The sequence below is a fragment of the Papio anubis genome, chromosome 1 (assembly GCF_008728515.1).
Source record: "Papio anubis isolate 15944 chromosome 1, Panubis1.0, whole genome shotgun sequence".
Classification (NCBI taxonomy): domain Eukaryota; kingdom Metazoa; phylum Chordata; class Mammalia; order Primates; family Cercopithecidae; genus Papio; species Papio anubis.
Window position 1 is genome coordinate 123,852,905 of NC_044976.1, and position 19,900 is coordinate 123,872,804.

Below are 19,900 nucleotides of genomic sequence, written 5' to 3' on the forward strand. Positions count from 1 at the left end.
TCATGAAACCATTTCTCAGCATCTCAGTCTACCCCTTTGGCTACTTCCTGCATGAGGGAGTGTTAAACTCACCGCTGCTGGGGAAAGTTCCTCTGGGAAACCTGTGCCTACTCCTACTCCCCACCCCTCCACCAGAAAGGGGCCAGCAGGAGTGTCACTTCTTACTGCAGGAGGAAGACTTTTCACTGCACGAGTTCTCCTGGAGCCACCTTCCTCTGATTGTACAAATGGGGCAAGGGTTCTGAGTCTCCCTGGGTTTATGTGACCCTCTAGACAAACCATTCTTCCCCTGCTTACATAACCAGGATGCCATAGGGCTAATGACAAATGGACAGAATCAATCTAATGAGATCGGAGGGACTGTTTTGAAAGCATAGAGCTGGCCGGGCGCGGTGGCTCATGCCTGTAATCCCAGCACTTTGGTAGGCCGAGGCGGGTGGATCACGAGGTCAGGAGATCGCGACCACCCTGGCTAACATGGTGAAACACCATCTCTACTAAAAATACAAAAAATTAGCCGGGCGTAGTGGCGGGCACCTGTAGTCCCAGCTACTTAAGAGGCTGAGGCAGGAGAATGGCGTGAACCAGGAGGCGGAGTTTGCAGTGAGCCGAGAGTGCGCCACTGCACTCCAACCTGGGCGACACAGCGAGACTCCATATAAAAAGAAAAAAAAACCACACAGAACTGTATACAGATTAGGCTGTTAAAGCCTGCCTTGTAAGAGATGTGAAACACTCTAGAAGCAAAGACACAGCATCAGGACTCAAAACATGTACAGGGGGAAGAAAGCTCATGTTTCTGGCTCCCCTTCTTCCTAATCCCCCCAACTGACTGACAAACCCTCATCTTGGCCAAGGGTATTCCAAAGGAAACCTGAAAATCTAGTTCAGGCCATGTTGGGAAGTGGGGTCGGACATGGCTCATTATACCCTCCTCCCTTAGGGATTCAGGCACAACTGACCAGTATTAACCTTAAAACAGAGATCTTAAGACTGACCAAACAGACTGTTGCAAAAAGATATCAACATGACAGGTAGCAGGCCCTAAAAGAAATTGAAGTATTTTACCCCAAACTATACTTATTTGACATATTTTGAAATGGCCCTGTAATGCTGTCTCTTGTGGGGAAAATTCCCATTCTATAGAGAATTCTCTTCCCCATCCAGGTCTTTTCCCTGATCCAGAAGAGAATTGACGGAAGAGTCTGGCACCTTTTAGGTCTGATGAGAGCTCTGCAGCCTGCTATCTGGAGGTTTCATGTGCATGATAAACCGTGGTCTCCACAACCCCCATCTTAACCCAGACATTCCTTTCTATTGGTTCCAGGTCTTTAGATAATAACTCTTTCAACCAATTGCCAATCAGAAAATCTTTGAATCCACTTATAACTTGGACGCCCTCCCGCCGCCCACCCACCTCCTGCTTGGAGTTGTCCTACCTTTCCAGTGAAAACAATATGCATCTCACATATATCGATTGATGTCTCATGTCTCCCTAAAATATATAAAACCAAACTGTAGCCTGACCATGTTAAGCACATGTTCTCAGGATCTACTGGGGCTGTGTCACAGGCCATGGTCACTCATATTTGGCTTAGAATAAATCTCTTCAAATATTTTACAGAGTTTGACTCTTTTTGTCAACACCTTCCCTTGTTTCCAGATCAAAACCTGTGAAAACAAGAGCCAGCTCAGGTGCTTCCAGTAAACAGCAATAAGTCATCACGCCCCCATCTGAAAAAAAGGAGCTTCCCTCTGGGCAAGAGGAGCCCAGGTAGGGAGGACTACAGAGCACCAGGGCTCTGGGCTCTTTCTAAGCCCAACACCCAGCGGGGCCCTGCCAGGCAAGGGCAAGTGGCAGGTACTGGGCAGCTTGTGTGGACACAGCCCTGGCCTGACCCTAGGGAAGCACATGCTCCCTGCCTTCAGGGTGCTTTTGGGGGACATGGACACAGGACCCTAGCAATACAGTCACCATTACAGACAGGCCACCGGAGCCAGCTCTGAGCCTTGGACTGGGAGGGAACAGGAACGGAGAGAATGCTGGTGGGATGGGGACACCATCCAGGATGGCTACCCCAGAGGGGAAGTTCTGAAGCAAATTGGCCAGGTGAACAGGGACCAGGGTCCATTCATTCATTTATTCATCCATTTCTTTAACAAACATCTGCAGAACCTACTAAACTCCAAACACTGCTGAGGAACTGAGGACAGAGATGAATAAAATAGAATTCCTCCCTTGGAGAAACTTACAACCCAGAGGAGAGGACGGACATATCTATAAAAAATTACACCCTTAAGTAAGGGCTGCATCCAAATATGTACCAGTCCATGTGTAAGCAGAGAGGAGGGGTGGGCACACTGACCTGGGTCATGGGTGAGGGGTGAAGGGTGGGGGCTTCCAGGCAGACAAGAGGGAAGGCTCACCAGGCAGACAGAAAGAGAGAGAGAGAGAGAAGACAGGGGTTGGGGAGAGAGAGAGAGAAATGCCACAAGGACCAGCCCCTTGTCTCACCCGACTGAAGAGGTAGGTGCCCAGGGGAGAGGTAGGTGAGGAGAGAGGAAGTCTAAACTCAGACCAGGAGGGCTGTGAATGCCCAGCTGCGAGGTTTAGGGGCTCCTGGAGGATGTTGGCAGGAAAGGGCATGACCATTCAAACCTGAGAAAGGATGGGCTGGCAGGGGAGGGGGACACAAGGTGCTGAGCCAGGGTGTCTGGTGAGGATTAGAGAGACCCAGCAGGGGAGGGAGGGTAGTCTCAGAGGGAGCGGGGCCTCCTTCAGTGCTTGAAATGAGGCCAGGTGCTGATGATGTTGTACAAAGCCTGCCCAGGGGACAGGATGCTGACCACGTCACTGTGGCCCACCAGCAGGTAGTTTGGAGTCAGGTACCCCTCAACCACGGCACACTGGATCAGGTCCTGGGCCGCCTCCAGTGCTGCAGCATTTGGTGGCTTTTCTGCAAAACACATTTTCCCCATCAGTCATTAGGGGTCAAAGTTTCTTGATTAGGGAAGGGACAAGCACCTAGATTCCAGTTTCTTTCTTCCCTCCGCCCCCGCCCCATTCCACAGTCACCATAGCCAACACATTTACATAAATTGTGGCAATCAGGCACAAAAAGAAAACAAGGTCACAGCTTTCTCTGATTCCTCCATGCCAAAGTTTCTTCCAGAAGGTTAAAAAACTGCTCTGGAAGAGAACTGCAGCACAATACACCACTTCTGAGCAGGTATAAAGCAGATACAGCACCACAGAGACGCCTACTGGTTTTCCATAACAGACATTGGTGCTCCCCAAATTGTTGCCATGACTACCAAGAAAGGGGACCCATTTGCCAACTGAGCGATAAAAGCACTGAAGTTTCCAAAAGACTTTTCCCCCCTTGCTCCATGTTTGCCTTGGATATAGAGCGAGGTGGAGCTGGGCATGGGGATGGGTGGATTTGGGGGTAAATGCTCTGTCTGAAAGGGGATCTTGGTGACATCCTGTATTAAGAGTCCACTTTAAAGCTAAACTGTTCCACTCACACTGCCAGACACTACAGGACTGCCTTTCCCGCCATGCTTCCCAGACATGCCGCCTGGTCCCTCAGCCCCCAGCACCCCTCTACCGCATGCTCACCCCTTACCTACAAAGTAGCCGATGAAGGCAATTCCTAGGGCAATATCATTGAATCCATAAGTGTGAGAGCCTTGGACGTGCCATCCAACCCCTTCATACACGCCACCATCCTGGCCCACCAGGAAGCTTAAGTCAGGAAAAGAAAATGAAGACAGTCACTCTGGGAAACAGAATTTAAATACTTCATTCACTCTTTCAACCATTCGTTCATTCTTTCATCCATTCACCAGATATTGACTGGAGATCTCTTATGTGCCAATGTGGACAAGGACAGAAAACAAAACAAAACAAAAAAACACCACAATCCACTTCAACTTGGCCTTTGTTCCCACCACACCACTAAATCTGACCCCTCCAAGGTGAGCAGTGGCTTCCTGGCACTCAGTACAATGGACACTTATTTTACTTCTGGACTACACTGACCCTGTTGACCACTCTCTTAAAATGTTCCCTTCCCTGGGCTTCCACAGTCGCACCCTTCCACAACCATGACTCACTCCACCCTTCCCCTGCTGCTCTCTCAGGCCCCTCTGCCACCCCGCTTCCCTTCCTCAAACATGGTGGTCCTCTGCACTCTGGTCTAGGCCATTCTCTCACTCAACGTATTCACCCTGGAAAATCATTGCCACAGCTTCAAGAACTACCTGTAAAAACAGTGCAAGCAAACTCGCCTTCTTCTAAAATTTCTCCAGCTAGAAAACTGGACAACACTCTGAATGCCTTCTAGCCTCTCACTCAGTCCATCTGGTCACCAATCATGGCTTGTCAACTGTGTCTCCTACACAACTTCTAAATTCCTCCACTTCTTTCTAGACCGACTGCCATGGTCCCACTCCAAGTCACTGGATCACTGCAATAGCTTCCTGCCCAGAGTTTTGCCTCCTTCCAATCCATTCTTAAAGTAGCACCCAGAGTGATTTTTCTAAAATACAAATCCTATCATAGGTCATGACCTCCCAAATAGTCTGCAGCTGCCTTTCAAATAAAGTCAGTCTCTCTGAGTCCTCTATGAGGCCCTCTGCAATGTGGCCCCCACAGGCACTCCCACCCTTACTGCTCACCACTCCACTCTTTCAAATCTATTTGCAATGCTCTGTCTGAACCCTGGGCCCTGGCAAATGCTGTTCCTCCTCACCCAGACACTCTTCCTCCTTCTTTGCCTGAATAAACCCCACTCCTTATCCTTGTCCTAATGAAGATACTCCTCCCTCTAGAGGCTATTCTCAGACCCCAGTCACTCCCTGCAAAGCCTTGATTAGAAGCTCATCCTATACATTATCCTGTTCTGCATCCATCACAGTGCTCAACACTTTGACTTGTAGTTACTTGTTAGCCCTCCTTCTCTCATATCTATCAGTGAAAGTTGTCAGAATCAAAATGGAGTCAGTTGTGTCAAACTCTAACAAAAATAAATAAAGCCAGGAGGTTGAGAACGGTGGACCCTCATGCCCACAAGCCTACAATAAGAACTAGCGCAAAGACTCTGAAGGACTCTTATGCACACAAGCCTGTAACAAGAGCTTTTGCCAAAAAACGTTCGAAACTGCAGCTTGTTACTAGCCACAAGAACATCTGGTGATGAAGAACACTTGCCCAACACACTGTCTCCACTAACGAACTGGTGTCACCTCCTGCCTCCTGTGATAAGCGCCAATGTTCTCCAGTGTTCCCTTTATTTCAAAACAAATGATGTATACTTTTCCCTTTTGCCTTTAAAAGCTTCCTCTAGCCTGAACCTCTTTGGATATGCCTATGGTTCCTGTAGCATGCATATCCCAGATTTGCAAATTCCCTGTGCACTACCAAATAAACTACTTATCTTTATTCTCTTGCTTTTGTTTTTGGTTTTTTTTTTTTTTTTTGAGACAGGGTCTCACTCTGTTGCTCAGGCCGAAGGGCAGTGGCAAAACCATGACTCACTGCAGCCTCAAACTACTAGGCTCAAGCAATCCTCCTGTTTCAGCCTTCCAAGTAGCTGGGACTGACTACAGCTATACATGCCACCACACCCAGCTAATTATTTTATTTTTTTGAAGAAATGGGGGTCTCCTTACGTTGCTCAGGCTGGTCTCAAACTCCTGACCTCAAGCAATCCTTCCGTCTCGGCCTCCTAAAGTGCTGAGATTCTAGGCATGAGCCACCGTGCCTGGCCAAATTCATCATCTTTGGAGAATCTCTTTCTGTGTGTTGTTAGATTGACATATCTTGTCTAGCACCAGGCATACAGTAGCTATCCAATAACTATTGATTAAAAAGCTAGAAAATAATGTGTGAGTGGATGCTTTGTCCTGATTACAGTCCACATCAGGGTTACAGATGACATATCATGAGGCTGGAGCAGAAGGATATTGCAACAGGTTTTGAAAAGTCAAGGAATGGGGATCGAGTCTCTAAAGACTAAGTGAAAGAGGAGAACAAACATTCCCTCAACTTCTAGCATTTTCCATGTGGAATTTCCAGATTTATAGTCAATTTCCTGTTACCTGTACTAAATAATCATAGAAAGCCTTTGGAAAATCCCGCAAAGTGAAGCAAGAGTTCCCTCCTGGCCGGGCGCGGTGGCTCAAGCCTGTAATCCCAGCACTTTGGGAGGCCCAGCCGGGTGGATCACGAGGTCAGGAGATCGAGACCATCCTGGCTAACATGGTGAAACCCCGTCTCTACTAAAAAGTACAAAAAACTAGCCAGGCGAGGTGGCGGGCGCCTGTAGTCCCAGCTACTCGGGAGGCTGAGGCAGGAGAATGGCGTAAACGTGGGAGGTGGAGCTTGCAGTGAGCTGAGATCCGGCCACTGCACTGCGGCCCGGGCAACAGAGCGAGACTCTGTCTCAAAAAAAAAAAAAAAGAGTTCCCTCCTGCTTGCAAAGGCTGCTTTTAAAACAGGAGTTAAAAGGAGAGACAGTAGGCCCAGAACAACACATTTGCAAAAGCACGTCTACCTGAGACTTTGTAGTATTTGTTGTGATTAAGTCACAGATGAATAATTGAAATACATTCTACTCTAAAAATTCCAAGACATTTTCCAAATAGCTTCTTCTACCCCATTAGTTTAATGTGTTTCTTTATTACAGACCTGGCATTAAAAGTACCAAAAGAGAATGTTTTGATCTCACCCCCTGTATTCAAACAGATAAAGTATTGTCCCTATTGTAGAGATGAGATAAAAGAGGCCCAGAAAGGTCACAAATTCCTGCACCTATAAAATGAGGTAAGTAACACTGGAAGAATAGCAGGATTCTAATATCAGAGAGAGCAAGTTTGGAGCTGGGCAGACTGAGGTAGTAGTGAGCAAGGCCTTTGTCTCTGACAGGTTAGAAAGGATTGCATTAAAAAGGTATAACCCTTCATGGCCTTCCCCGAGGATATCACAGTCTTGCTTTATCACTAGGCTTCTAATTCCTTCTTTTCAGAATCTTCCCAACCACTTGTGGAGATACGTCCAAGCGAGATAACTGACCATTAGCTATGCTCTGAGTGATCCTCAGCCCAGTCTTGCAAAAATAAAATACGATTCCTCATGGAAAGCACCCAGTCCTAAGGAGAGCCTCAGGAAACATCAATTCCCTCCCGCAGCCTTCCTTCCTACAATTCTGAAGAAAAAGAGGCATTGTCTTGGCATTGATCCCACTTACTGATATCCAATGTCACAAAAGTTCCGTGTGTCCATGTGAAAGGACTGTATGTTTCGGACGACAGTCTGGCAGTCTGTGGATACAGTGCAGCTTGTGCCAGCGGTGTGGATGATGATGACGTATTTGGCTGGGAGGTTCATTTTAGGGCAGTGTGTCTCTCTGGCTTCCCAAACAGATCGTTTGATGATGTTGGGGCAAACTGTGGTAAGATGAAAAGTCAAGGGAATAAGAATTTGGTTTTGCCTCCCTGTGAGCAATCGCTCAACTCCAGGTTGAATTATTGCTCAGCCTCTCCTAGGCCTCCAGCACCCACGGGTGCATCCTAATGTAAGATCGGCTGTGGGATCCTGGGGAAGTCCAGATGGAGGGTTTCTGAGTCAGATGGCTGGAGCCAAGGGGCTGAAGCAAAAATCTACAGGCCTGATACCCATAGAAATCAGTGTAGAAGCAGAAGGGAGAGGACTGTGGGTTATACAGAGGCATGGTCATTGTCTTCAAAAGACCGTGCATTGCAAATACATATGCAAGTATGTGTGCTTCTGTATCAGGGCCACTACATGGAAAGTCAGTGGACTCTCTGAACTGATCACACATATTTGGAAAAAACTTAAAATCTAGGAAGAACTGTACAAATATTAAGGAATTATCATTATTGAAGACAGTGCCTGTCCAAAAGCAAGAAATATTTTATTTAGCGATTCACAATTTTAAAAAGCTAATCCTAAAAATATCATTGTTCCCAAGAAAAGGTCCACACTAGCAGAAGTGCTTATTAATTTGACTGGTTTTAGGTTGCTGCTTATTCGCTTCAAAATAATGCTTTACTTTCATTACTCAGCTTTTTGTTATATGCACTCTGATGTCAGCATCATCTGTGAGCATGAGCTTTTCTCTGAGCTGCGGCCATGCTGTGGCCAGGGCAGGTTTTTGCGTTTAGAAAGGTATGTAAGTTTATGTAAGTCTTCATGTCCCCACATAATAGACACAAATGTGTATACATGTTAATCCCACTGCATTCCCACTCTATTTTTTCTCCATAGCCTTTATGCCATCTAACATCATATGTATTTATTTGTTATTTTGTTCATTTTCTGTCTTTTCTCACTGAAGTGCAAGCTTCCTGAAGGTGAAGAGTTTCATCTGTTTTGTTCACAGCTGTATACTCACTACTTAGAACAGTGCCTGCTATGCAGTAAATATTTCTTGATTGAGTGGAAATCTGTGTATATATGTCTTTGTTTTAAGAATAAGTCCATGGCTATATCATTCTGATGGGATAGAGAGGAGGCCAGGAAGATGCCCTGTCAGAATTTTCCAGATCTCAAAGTAGGCATGACTTATTCTTGGTCCTAGAATCCCAATGGGGTCTAACAGGAAAAAGCACTCCCAAACATGGCTGGGTGGTGACAAGGAGGAGGGAGACATGTCATGGAGGGTCTTACCTTTCCTGGGCATCACTGGGTGTTGAGGGTCCAGGCAAGTCTCTTCTTTCAGAAGAAGTGGCTGAATATACCTGGGCGAAAGGTGACCCTTCTGGATGGCATAGGAGATCAGACCCTCTGCAGCTGACAAGGCAGCAGGGCTGGGACTGCTGCCTTAAAGAGGAGGACAGGGAGTACAGAAATGTAAGAAACTTCACCTGGACCAGATACCTGAAGGAAGGATGATATGACCACTTGAGCTTGAATAACTGGATTGGAAGAGAGGAAACCGATTCAGTTGCCAGAACAGAGGGCCTAAGAGGCAAGAAACTACCTAGATCTCTCAGCAGCCAAGGCTGGCAACTTCTTCCAAGAGTCAAGCTAAGACTTTATCCACTCCATCTCTAGGCAGAAGACCTGGAAGGCAGTGAAGGATACATGCAGAGGGAGGCCCACTTGACCAAGTCAGGTGTGTACTAGCACAGGAGAAAAGGCAACCAGAATTTGCTCATAGCTCCCCTGATGAGGTATGCAGTAGGCTCTTTATATCTGTTAACTCATAAGTCTCACAGAAAACCTCTGAGAGAAATGCTGTTACCTAGCCCCAGCTGTCAAATGAGGATGCTGGCAGGTGCTGGTTCTGTACGTATTATTTCTCAACTCCATCCCTGTTCTGTGCTTTTCTCTGTTTTTCTAGGGGCTAGAAGCCTGCAAATTATAGCTCCAGGCCGGGCGTGGTGGCTCACGCCTGTAATCCTAGCACTTTGGGAGGCCGAGGCAGGCGGATCACGAGGTTAGGAGATCGAGACCATCCTGGCTAACATGGTGAAACCTCGTCTCTACTAAAAATGCAAAAAATTAGCCGGGCGTGGTGGCGGGTGCCTGTAGTCTCAGCTACTTGGGAGACTGAGGCAGGAGAATGGCATGAACCCGGGAGGCGGAGCTTTCAGTGAGCCAAGATCGCGCCACTGCACTCCAGCCTGGGCGACTGAGCAAGACTCCGTCTCAAATAAAAAAAAAAAAAAATTATAGCTCCAGATTTCCTTGACTGCTGCCTTCTGGTCAGTTTCTACCAATGGAAGAAACTAGAAGAAGAGATGAGCCATGCTTCTCTGCCTGTGCAGTCACAGCATCTATGTCAGACAACCTCAGACTTTACAAGTGATGGCAATAACTGTGAGCTCAAGAAATGCCCATGCTGGCTTCGGCAATATCACAGGAGTACAGACCAGTAAAGAGAGGCAGAGGACAAAAAGTAGGCATGTCACAGAATTCAAAGGAGAAAAGAACTTCACGAGAAGGGCAATCATCAGATAAGGTAAGCATGATGTAGGGTGAAAAGATGAGCGCTGAGCCTTGGGAGTGGAGGAAGAGAGTGTACACAACTCTCCAGCACAGGGTCCACAGGGAGTGACTCTTACCTATCTTACTGCCAAAGAAGGCGATGCCCAGGGAGATGTTGTTGTAGCCCTGGGTGTGCAAGCCTTGGATGTTCCAGCCAACACCTTCATACACCCTGCCATCATCCCCAACCAGGAAGCTGACAAGAAGGAAATAATGGGTTTATTGGCAAATCCCCATAAATGAAAACCTCTCACTGATCCTCAAAAGGAAAAGGGATTCTGGAGGCTCATAAATAAGTACTATGTTCCAATAACATAACAATGGGAGGTGCAGAATAACCAGTTTTAGATCTCCAAGAGACATGGGAATATATTTTAATTTTTGTTGTGATTTAGCTTACATGTATTTTCCAGAACCTCACTTTAAAAATACTCATTTTGTTCAAAGTGGAATTTGACTGTGTGACACACAAGGACCTAAGGACATTAGTCCAACACTTTTCAAGAGCTTAAGAATTAATACATCATGTTTTTAAATTAAGGGACCAAGCACTTGAACATTCTCTTAAACAATTATGCCAGATTCAATAGGTCCTTTTGTATTGATGTTTTTCTTCAGATTCCCTTTAGGAATTTCCTTAAGCTTTTCTTTACCATAGAAATTTGTTTAGAATGTTCCTTTTTAACATTTATTTTTTAACTCAAATACATTTTTTATTCTACTTCTTTTATTCCTGCCTCTTCATAATTTCTCTCCTCCACTTTCCAATCAGTCTTCAGAACTGATGTTTTCACAACTTTGCCTTGTTCATATTTTAATAGAACGTGAGTTTCCACAGCAAACTGAACACAGAAAGAACACCTCCCTGAGGTCAAGGAAAGACTCTGAACTGAGTCAGACCGACTATCCGCCCTACACCGATGTTGACCTGAGGAATGGGTGTGGAGTCTGGTGTGTCCACCCCTTCCCTGGCTTTGCTGTCAGTACTTTCACAGGTTCCTTGGTCACTCTTACAGCAGCCTGTGGTTAGTCTGGTGTGAACAGTCCCTGACAGCTACTGTCAGCTTCATTGCAAAAACTGGAGATTGTCAAATGGTCACTGCAGAAACCTGACTTAGAGACGCAGTGGCTGAAATAACTTAGGAATACATTGACCAAACCAGACAACACAGCAGCGACAACAGCAGGATGGTGGAGGTACTGGTGGCAGGGGCAACAGGTGAGTTGTGGTTGACACGGCACACACGGTGGGCAGACAGGGAAGACCCAGCCATCCCAGGGGTGCTGGGGGCCACAACCAGGGCCTGTGGCTGCTCTTATTTATTTGTGTTTATAAATAAATAAATAAATAAATAAATAAATAAATAGACTTAGGTTTTCCTTTCCAAAATGGATAATTCAGAAATTATTTATGTTTGTCTTTAGAGTTCCATGAGGGACAGCCCCATTCCCACTCTGTCTTTCCCTCTCCTTCTACATGTGTCTCCTTATTCCTGAGGCTAAGGGAGAAAAGGTTCTGGGCTTCCACTGATGATCCCCAGAGCAGATACTCAATGCACAGTGCACAGCTCCTTCATGCCCTCCCTTGTTTCCTCGTGGGGCTCTCTTCCCTGCCATTCCCAACGCCCACTCTCCCCTGTGGGGTCACCAGACTCGCTGTCAGAGTGGCCCTTCAGGGTAACAAGTGAGGCACTGCTTCCCAGGTGCGAGTCCCTGTGAGGTGAGGAGGAGCGGGGGTTGCACTGACAGGCACCCTGACACAGCTCTGGGTACATGCTTCCTTGCTCTGAGCAGAGATTTTAATTCCCCTGAACCATGGCTTTGTCACCCATGAAATAAGGGTAGGAACCCATTTCTCAGAGTAGCTGGGAGGGCCAAATTGGGTGATATTTGTGAAGACCTCTGTAAACTGTAACGTTTCATGAGTTCCAAGGGCTCAGTTAAAACTGCAGTTGTTACATAACCTTCCTTGCTTCTTCACAGGAGCGCCAGAATCGAAAGCCACTTAAATAAGTGGCTTAGAGTCATCCCCCTTACAATCCCCGGAAGATTCGGATTTTGTTTGATTTCCCTTTTACCATTTTTATTCATTACAAAAGCAACATAAATGAAGCCCAGAAAATAAGAGACACAGAGAAGGGGAAGTGGGAAGCACCCCAAGAGGGGTGACTTTGGATGCGGGCCTCGGGGAGTTGACTAGCCTCTTACTTGTATGCCACGTCGCACCAGCCTATGGTGTAGATGGAATGGGACTGCAACCCCCGCAGCATCTGGTTGCAAATGCTCTGCTCCTGGCACTGCATCCCTGGCAGCTGGTCTGTGATGATGTAGGCCACAGGCAGGGTCAGCAGGGCCCTGCAGGCCAGTGGTCTTGCCCCCCACTCCTTGCGGGAGACGACAGTGGGAGTATCTGTAGGGAAGACCACAGAATGTCACATGGCAGGCCCTGCCCATCTTCCCCCAACAGGTCGTCCATGTCCCCTGACCTCTCACACTCAGGCCCAGCCTGCCCTGCACATGGGAGACACCCTGGGGGAGCTCTTCACCCCCACAGCCCCCTCCTCTCCACTGTGGCTGAACCACTGCCCAGACACACGCAGCACTCAGCCTGGGAAGTCGTGCCACCTTGTTCCCAGACAATCTCTCCTTGTCTTTCCCTGAAGGGCAAATCTCATCCCCTACTGCCCCCTGGCCTACATGCTCCCCTCCTTCAGAAAGCACCCCAGCCAACCCCGCCGCCCACCCTGGGGCTCTGAGCTGCCTCCTTAGCCAGGAAGCCTGAGGATGTATTGTCCTCACTGGCGTTGGTCCCAGTCTCAACTGTGTCTCTTGTCTTCCCCTCCCCTAAGAACTGTGAGTCTCTGAAGGAAGCTCCATCAGTCTCCTCAACAAGCGGCTCCAGAGCTCACAGGAGGCTCCATGAACACGGTGTCTGCGCCTCTTTCTTCCGGGCGAACACTCCCTAGTGGCAGGGCTGTGAGATCCCACCCGCGGCTGCAGGCTACCTGAGGGCTCCCTTTCTCCATCCTCATCATAGGAGCCCCAGGAGCATGCTGAGGGACAGTTGAGACACTGTCATGCTGGAGCTGAGAGTGGAGGACATGTCTTTTCTCTCTGGGTTTTTTCTCCCTCTCTCTCTCTTTTTTTTTTTTTTTTTTTTTTTGAGATGGAGTCTCACTCCATAGTACAGGCTGCAGTAGTGGCGCAATCTTGGCTCACTGCAGCCTCCACCTCCCAGATTCAAGCCATTCTCTTGCTTCAGCCTCCTTAGTAACTGGAATTACAGGTGCATGCCATCATGGCTGGCTACTTTTTTGTATTTTTAGTAGAGACGGGGTTTCACAGTGTTAGCCAGAATGGTCTCGATCTCCTGACCTCGTGCTCCACCCTCCTCGGTCTCCCAAAGTGCTGGGATTATAGGCATGAGCCGCCACGCCCAGCCTCCTTCTCTCTTTTTTCATCTGGGTTTCTCTTCTTTTTCTCTCCTTAGGCTGAGGAACTCCCCTTTGCCTAAGGACTCAGGATGATCCAAGGGAGTGGTTGGAGATAAACATCTTGGGATTCCTCCCCACCCCATTCACTCTTAGTCTAGACATTATCAAGTCCTGAGAAACATTTCTGACCACTTAAGCCCCAGCCAATCTTCAAACCGCCTCACCATTGGGACCCTTGCGAATGAACTGTGAGATCCTGACAAACAGGTCCATAAGCCTCTGGGACAAGCCTCTGACTTGGGTGTCATTCCAGGAGAACTGTAGAAAATCCCCTGCAAGAGAGCACTGGTGCATTGGTGCACTCCTTGGAGTGCACGTGGTCAGCAAGCTCAGAGGCTGAGCCAGACATCCCACTCCGCAGTGCATAGCCTCTCCTCCTCCCCAGGTCACCTAAGGCCCTCTAGGGAGCACACAGAGGAGAACCACAGAAGTCTCTGGCCTCGGACTGACTCTGCCTTCCATATCTTCCCAGAGAGGCCTTTTTCCTCCCACCTCCCCCAGCCTCCCTCCATTCCAGGAACACTGCAGTCTCGCCTGCTGCCTTATCTGGGCAGTGCTACCTTTCCTGGTTCACCTGGAGACCTACTAATCAAACCATGGGTACCCAGCAGAGTGTCACATACCAAGATGGTTGTGACATGTTGAGCTAACACACATGTCTTAATCACTTATTGGTGCCAGACAAGGTTCTTGAAACAGAAATATACAGATCATTGTGACTGCCTTCAAAAACTAGACGTTTCAGAGATGCTTTATTGTGGATTAGCCACTGCCAGCCTGTCCTTATCCCCCACTGCTCCCATTCAGTATGAGGGATCCTGGGAGCAGTGGCCAGTGGCAGCAGTGACATTGTCACCAGCCCCACCTCCCACAGACCAGCCCTGTGATTACAAAGCATGTCTAAGGGCGCTATCAGAATTGTGGCTTAAAACAACTTCATGAGTTAAGCAAAGCAACTATGATCTCTATACAAAAGGGAAACCAAGTCTTAGGGAAGTTAGGTAACTTGTCTAACATAACAGAGGTTTTAAGCGTAGATTTAGATTCCAATCAGAATCTCTAACCCCGAAGCCCATGTTCATAACAACTGTACTCTGCAGCCTCCCCAAAGTTGTCAGATGAACTTGGGTTAGTCACTGCCACAATGTGACCTGTTTCTCTTCCTACAAGACAAAGTCATCGAGGGTCTCCACCATGGTTCTGGGATTCTGTCTTTCTGTGAAATCAAGAGCAAATACATGACCAGGACACCAAGGCCAAGGTGTGCTAGAGAGACTGCTGAGGACGGGAGCCCACCTCAGCAGGCAGAGGGCCTGAGCTGGGCTGTGAAGGGGATACAGAGGACTGGGGAGGGGGGAAGGCGGAGCCTGGAGAGGACACTTTGCAAATGAAACCCAGAGGACTCTCAGAGTGGAAGAGCAGCCTGCAGGCCAGCACTGACACTTGGCAGGCAGGACAGGGGCAGGGCAGGAACCAGGAGACAGGGATGAGAACCACACACAACTCCCCATCTTGCTTGGGCAAGTTAATTTCCCCATCAGGGCCTCAGCTTCTCCATTCATACAATGAAAGGCTGAACTGTGTGTTCCCTGACCTGTGAGTTTCTCCAGCACTAACTCCAGGTAATCCCATTAAATTTGCTGTCTGAGTAGCAGAGGACAGAAAGAAAGCTATATTACATTATTCCTTCAGAAAGGGGACTGCGTATGTAAGACAAACTGAAAAACATGTCATATTTAAGAATCACCAAGCTCACTTTCGTTTTAATTCAACAGCATTTGTTTATTGAACATTGCTATGTGTCTACTGTTATGTATAAAATGATAAGAAATCTTCTTAATCTAGAGAAAGGGCATTGCTACTCTTGGGGAATTTGCTTTTATTTACAAATGTAGACCTAAGTGCTGGGTTTAACTATGATTGGTATAATAATGATGGTGATAAAAATTAAATCATAGCTACAAATTACCCAGCACTTACTACTTGTGCTTAATGGCGCACACTTGTGAACTAATTTAATCCTCAAAAACAACCCTAAGAAATGAGCAATATTATCCTTTTATCATGGGAACAAATACGATTCAAAGAAATTGAATAACTTGTTGAAGAAGGGCAGGCAAGGATTTGAACAAAAATCGTAAACTCTAGAACAGGGCTCCAAATTGCAAATCTACACTATCCACTAGCAAAGGGAAAGCACTTGGATGGGTTTCTGTTATTAAACTTGAGAACGGTTTTCTCTTGCTCATCAAAAGCACTTCTGATACAAGTAAAGAAAACTTACCCCAAGCCTGGAGACCCAGAATGGAGAAGGCAAGAAGCCACGGCAGCATCCGCATGTGGTCCCAGGACTCTGACCAGGAGAGTGTGAACGGCGGCCCTGGAAGAAAGGCTAACAGCTAACACAACCATGCTAACTCTGCAAGTGGAGCACCCACCTACTATGTGGCAACCGCTGTCTGCCTCCCCTACCATCCTGTGGCTTCCTGAAGGCCAGCACCTGGCTCAGGCTTCTCAGGACCCCTTGAATACATCAGGTGCCCAATAAATGTGAGGACACTAATGCCTATGTCTAGCCACCCCACTCCCCATCCACCTCCTGTTGCCCTGGGCAACTCCTGGTTCCTCATAGAAGCCCAGTGCCTGATCTTAGGCCTTTCAGGGTAGAAAATAACCATTTCTAAAATCCTCGAGGGAGCTGTTATGAAAAAATCCTGTGTATGTATTTTCATATCTAGTGGTGCAATTTCGTATTTAATCCCATTTTTATAGGTAAGAACATTGAGGCTCAGATGGAGTGAACTACAAGCAGAAGCAAGCTTGGCTTTGTCCCCTGCACCATTTGAGAGTCTCAGGTACGTAAAGTCATTCAATTCAGTCCTCTTCTCTGCAAAGATCCCTGACAGATGCTTGACTAACCTCTTCTTTAGTGAGAATCATAATAACAGCTACCACTTACAGACTGCATTCTGTGTTCCGAGGTTTTTGCTGAGGACTCCATGGATATTCACTAAGTAGTCTCACAATGACCCATGAGACCCGCACTTATCATCAGAACGCTGGGCCTCAGAGAGTTTGAGTCACTTGTTCTAAGTTTCCCAGCTAATAGGGTCAGAGCCAGATTCATACCCAGGTCTGGCTGACTCCAGAGCCTCTGCCTGAAACTTCACAACCTGCTTGAGATTCTGATGATGGACGTTCTCAATGTGGGCCCGAGGTTGAACTATAGGATCACTACAGTCTTTTCCAGCTCCAGGAATCTTTCCTGCTCTTTCAGGTTGAAGTGAATTGCTTACTCATCCTCAGTCAGACTGAAACTTTAGCTTTATGAGCTACCACCCAAAACATCAACTTTCCCCCCAATTTTCCTACTGAGAAACTATAAAGTGGAGTTTGAAACCAAATGGGATAGATCATTGCCATCCAAGGTTTTTAAACTGCAATCAGTAGTCCCCAGATGGAAAAATTTTAAAACCACATCTTAAGAGTAGAGCATGTAGAAGCTTCCTGGGTCAGGACAAGCAACCACTTAGCAGATAACATCCAGGATTCCATTCACTCAGGAAAACTGCAGTGAAGACAAAATGAGCCAATTACAAATGAGGCAGGCACCTAATAAATATGAGGGAAAATGTTCAGTCTCCCTTGTTAGTTAAATGAGAGGTAAGGATTCACTTTCCCAAGATTGAAGCCCTGTTAGGAGCTGGTCTCCTGCAAAGTTTCTGGAAGCCACTATCAATTCTGGTTTGGACCCTGGTCATTTAATCATGGTGCTTCCACAACCATGTAATGTCAGTATGGCGAATCCTGCCCCAAGCTTGTCATATCATACATCCAAAATATCAAGGCTTCAGCCCAGTCCCTGACCTTGCCAGAGACAGAACTGATAGTGTCTCCAATCCACACCATGAACTGCAAACACTAAGATGGCAGGATAAGCTAGAGCCAAGGATTTACAACCTTGGTTCACATTGTTGTGCATCCTATATACTTAAAGAAGCATTAGAGCAGGAGACAAGTGAGACATAATAGATAAGAATTTAGGGCTCTACAGAAAGGGAATAAGTTGGGTAGAGGTAACCCCAGAACCCACAGCCTTGCCAAGAAAGATCCAGGAATGATGAAACCAAACTCATTTAGAAGAATTTAGAATGAAGAGACTTTTCTTATTTGGAGAAAGAGTTCCACAAGGGAGATCAGGGTTTTCCTATCATGTGCACATTTTAACCCTATAGACTTCAGTCCCATTGCTGGAAGAGGGCTTCTAAAGAAACAGACTCACACTCAAACTCACAGATACCTGTAGGTTCTGTGCTGTCCCAGCCCAGCAGGTCAGAGTGCAGTCGGCTCGCCCCTGATTGGCCAGCAGCTCCTTCCCTTCGAGACTTGGCCTCCAGGCCCTGCCCTTCTTCTCCAGCTGGTGCCTCCTCCCGCCTTCACTCTCCCTGGCCCTAGAGGGCACTCCCTCCCTGGGAATGGAGCACTTGGGCTCTGGCTTCCCAGAGAGAAGAGGAGAACCCAAGATCCCTAACAAAAGATGGAAGAGGAGAGAAAGGCCGAGGGCTAAGGCTCCAAGCCAGCTCCGTTTACAGCACCCAGAGAAACTTAAGTGGGAACAGACTCAGCCTGAAAGCACCTGGAGACCCGCCCTGTGAATAAGCCCAGGTAGCTCCTCCCTGGGAAAGGGCGTGATTGCCCAACACTCCCTGAGTTCCTTCCTCATCCCCAGCCCTTGTGCCTTGTAGACCTGGGGTCTCGGGGGTTCTGTCCCTGACATCTGGGAACTTCTTACCAATGAAGATCTATCTGTTCCAGTTTCCACTGGAGTCACCAGCAGGGGCAGGAGAAAGGGACAGAAATGGAAAGGCACATTCCCAGGAGGCAGCTAGCAATATGTCATCACTAGAACTTATTCTGACCCCATAGCTATCATGCCCATTCATCCACCACCGCATCTCAACTTCAAACTCTTCGCCTGAAACAAACCAAGGCTCTCCTCTCCTCACCCATTCCTGACAGTGGCCCTCAATCCTCAACTCCAGTCTCCAAGAATCACTGTCTCTTCTCTGAAGCAGTTGATGCATAAGACTTTCCAGTCTGGCTCAGTCAGGGGTACCTGAGCTGCAGCCCCCTGGATGGGGAATGCTCAGGCCAGAGGTCTTGGAAAGTACCATTCTCTCTTGAGAAGATACTTGGGTATCCACTCTGTTCTATACACTGATCAGCCCAAACCACACTTCAGGGACAAAAGCTGGGGAGACCTCTGCTAGACCCCACACCTCATATGGCTGCCAGCATCTGAGGGAGACATGCTGAGTGAGCTCCATTTTCCATAGGGTGGGGAATCTTGGGTGAGGACCTCAGAGACAGACATCTAGCAAGGGGACTGGGAATTACAGTTGATGACAATGACAGACACTACCTTATAAGTCTGAAATTTTTATTTATGACTTTGGATCTTTTGCAGTCATGATTAAGTCCTTAAAATGATAACGGTTTATCTTTAGAACAGCACGTTAGGGAGAACTGAGGAGACTGTCTCACTCTGAAGACCAGACATGGAAGAGAAGAAACCCAAGTGATAAAGAGGGCAGTGGCAGCCCACAAAGGGAAAGGAAAATGGGTAGGATCCTGCAGTCCCCAACTAGGGATCGAAGGACACCAAGGGATTAGCTGGCAGAAAGTCTGAAGCAAGACCACTGTTAGCCATATGGTATTTTCATTAACATTAGAGAAAGTGTTCCTTCCACAGGTAAAAGTTGTAGCCAATATGTTAAGGCTAATGAAAACAGGATAAACAGCTACTTTGTATGTTATGTAAATTGAATTATTAAACAAAATAACACTTTGAATTCTTTTTTTGTTGTCTTCACATTTTGAATTCTTAATCACAGTAATTAGGAACTCAAAGTTACTCAGATATACTATGTTTTTTTAATTATACTTTAAGTTCTGGGGTCCATGTGCACAACGTGCAGGTTTGTTACATAGGTATACATGTGCTATGTTGGTGTGCTGCACCCATCAACTCTTCATTTACATTAGGTATTTCTCCTAATGCTTTCCCTCCTCCAGCCCCCCACCCTCTGACAGGCCCCTATGTGTGATGTTCTCCTCCCTGTGTCCATGTGTTCTCATTGTTCAACTCCCACTTATGAGTGAGAACATGCGGTGTTTGGTTTTCTGCCCTTGTGATAGTTTGCTGAGAATGATGGTTTCCAGCTTCATCCATGTCCCTACAAAGGACATGAACTCATCCCTTTTTATGGCTGCATAGTATTCCATGGTGTATATGTGCCACATTTTCTTTATCCAGTCTATCACTGATGGACATTTGGGTTGGTTCCAAGTCTTTGCTATTGTGACTAGTGCTGCGATAAACATATAT

At 47.1% G+C, this 19,900-nt stretch overlaps 1 protein-coding gene across 1 annotated transcript; it reads right to left on the reverse strand.

Moving 5' to 3' along the window:
- Window positions 1-594: 594 nt before the first annotated feature.
- On the reverse strand, window positions 595-19,469 carry PGLYRP3 (peptidoglycan recognition protein 3). The gene is made up of 7 exons (XM_021923882.2): window positions 15,797-19,469; window positions 12,227-12,428; window positions 10,096-10,214; window positions 8,696-8,848; window positions 7,254-7,452; window positions 3,630-3,748; window positions 595-2,957 (listed from the first exon to the last, which is right to left on the reverse strand). The coding sequence occupies exons 1-7, from the start codon at window positions 15,849-15,851 to the stop codon at window positions 2,779-2,781; spliced, it is 1,026 nt and encodes a 341-aa protein (XP_021779574.1). The 5' UTR covers window positions 15,852-19,469; the 3' UTR covers window positions 595-2,778.
- Window positions 19,470-19,900: the final 431 nt, after the last annotated feature.